Consider the following 2,782-nt stretch of genomic DNA (forward strand, 5'->3'; position numbering starts at 1 on the left):
ATGAATGCGATCTGGTAATTATAGTTTTATTATATCTATGAATGTGATCTGGTAATTATAGTTTTATTATATCTATGAATGTGATCTGGTAATTATATTTTTACATCACCCCATTTTTCTTCACAAAATTATGTTTCTATGAGGGTTTAGTGAGAAAATTTTCATAACTATGTTGTATGTTACTAGTTTTCAGAAATTTAATTTCAAACAGGGATATATTTCAGACTTGCATGAAGGTAGTTGATATTTTGACTTCTTTTATTTCAGAAAGTCTTAAGTTTTGAAAAAAAAAGCAAAATAATATGTGTATCATATAACTTGTATATGTTTGAGATACTTTTCTGTAAATTTTTTGATTGAGTGTGACAATAAGTTTATATGTATTCTGGAAACCTTTTAGGAATGTCCCAAATGTAATGTCACCATAGAAAAGGATGGTGGTTGTAACCATATGATCTGTAAGAATCAGAACTGTAAAGCAGACTTCTGTTGGGTTTGTCTTGGACCCTGGGAGCCTCATGGGTCATCATGGTGAGATTAAAGTTTGAATAATTAACTAGTCATTGGTGGATTTATTCATAAACTAGTAGAAAGACTGTACTCAATCTTATTTTACTAACATTTCCCTTTATGGATTTGAACTAATTAAAATGATTTATTTCTTATTTTGTGATTAGTGTAAGCTTGTATAAGTCTACTGCCTGGTTTAGTAGACAAAACTAAGTTTTGACTCTCTTGTACTCTTTTTCATTAGTGCAGTGCCACTAGATTGGTGAAAGCATTAAGTACTGGCATTGTCTTAAGAAATATAGTTAGAACCACAAGCTAATGCAGAATAAGAGTAACTTTAATAAAAGGTCAGCTTACTTTGAACTAGAATGTGTGTGTGTGTGTGTGTCTCTCTCTCTCTATATATATATTCTTTATTTTTACTGTAACAAAATTGTAAAAAAGCTGACTTTTTGGAAAATTATTAATCAGAAGACTTCATTTAATATTCATTTATATATTTGTTTACATTTCTTTTCCGTGAATTTCTCTGTACGTTCAAGCAGTAACGTAGACTGATAAAGCCTAAATGTACACATAGCCTGACACAGTGACCTTGTCAACAAAAGGAAACTCGATACGTTCTAGTGCAATATGAATTAACTAAGCCTATCTCATCTTGTTCCATGAAAAAACATTTCTTTTACTATCATACTGCAGTTTCATAATTCAAATGAAATATAAAATTATAAATCAACATTTTCACAATCAGGGCTATAGTTCTAGCCAAAGTTTTTTTTTTATTCAAAAACATCTTTTCTTCTAACGACATACCACCAAGCTAAGCTTTTAATGTCTATACGAATTTTTGTTTAACTAGAAGCTATGTTGGCTTACATGGCTGAAAAGAGAAAAAAAAGGTTTCATTATGTGTTTAACCCTATCAGAAAGGGCACTTGTATTTTACAGAACCTTGTAACAATGGTGGTACACATACTATAGCTCTGAAAGTACTTATTGTATCTTCACAAAATTTGTATCTTTTATAAACAAAAAGTCAGAAATGTTAGTTATGTATTTTTACTAAAACTTTGTTTAACTACATGGTGTCAGAGTGTTGATTGGCCTGAGTGCAAAGTGATTTTCATAATAAGAATAAGATTTCTACATCTGAAAATTTTCAAATTTCATTTGCATAATCCCTAAAATCTTATAAATATACATCAAATGTTTTTTTTTTCAGAGAAACTTTATATTATATATGTTAGTTTCTCTGCCCTAACTCGATATGAGGTTGATCAATATGACCAACCTCGTAACTACTCAAAGAAAATTCGAAATAAATCTAAATTACCCTTTTTTTTTCTTTCTAGAATGATTTCAAATTGTAACATAAAACTTGATTTGTTTATCCTAAATAGCTTCAATATCATAACAGTATACATCAGTTTATACTTAAATTTTATTGTTTTATTGCCCTTTGAACCATGTATAAACTAATTTTCCTGCCATAACAATTGTAAATTACTTGCAAATAACACTTGGTCTACTTGTGAAATGCTCGTGAATGTACTTCATGAAAATTTTTTTGTTATTGTCCTTCTTTATTTCACCTCATCTAACCCTGTCTTACCTAAAATGTTTCTAATTTTTACACCTGAGTTACTTATATAATAATAAATAAAGAATACATATGAAAAACAAGAAATTAAGTATTTATCTGGGTCTTATTTTTGCTGTCAACTGTTGATGGTACTTAAACTGATGTTTTTATACTAATGAAACTACTACACTAAATAATTTTTTATTCAATTAAATAATGCTCCAAATAAACCAGAATAATAACATGAAAAAAGCAGAATATAAAGCCCTATAACTATCAGAATTATTCTGGCTTTCTAACTGTGTCAAGAACCATTAGAAATTCAGCTATTTCAGGATTTTGAAATGAAATTACTCCTTTGATGTCCCACCAAGTGCAAAGCATCACTTTCTGCAGATGGAGTCCAGGTTTTGGGTTCGGAAGTAGTTTTTTCTCTAGGACTGTAGGTCTTTGGCTTTGAATATTTGCATAAGGAATCCATTTTTCACCTCTGGTGACAATTCTGTCCAAAAATGGTTCATGCTCATTACATGCCGGAAAAGACAAAGCAATGTTCACACATTGGAAACGATGATCATCGGAGAGTTTGTGAGGCACCCAAATTTTTTTAATGATCGCGTACTCTCCTTATGGTTTCAAGTAATATACAAGACCAAAAGTAATATTTCTAAGCAAACCTAAAGAATATAC

General features: G+C 29.9%; 1 protein-coding gene across 2 annotated transcripts in view; it reads left to right on the forward strand.

Moving 5' to 3' along the window:
- The window catches only part of LOC106465641 (E3 ubiquitin-protein ligase arih1-like), a 72,754-nt gene that overhangs the window by 48,642 nt on the left and 21,330 nt on the right, over nt 1-2,782 (forward strand). For both annotated transcript variants that reach the window (XM_013925879.2, XM_022393923.1), the window contains exon 10: nt 401-531. In XM_013925879.2, coding sequence (XP_013781333.1) covers nt 401-531 — 131 coding nt within the window. The remainder of the gene's footprint in view (nt 1-400; nt 532-2,782) is intronic.

This window comes from Limulus polyphemus, unplaced genomic scaffold (genome assembly GCF_000517525.1).
Source record: "Limulus polyphemus unplaced genomic scaffold, Limulus_polyphemus-2.1.2 Scaffold69, whole genome shotgun sequence".
In the NCBI taxonomy this organism is placed as follows: domain Eukaryota; kingdom Metazoa; phylum Arthropoda; class Merostomata; order Xiphosura; family Limulidae; genus Limulus; species Limulus polyphemus.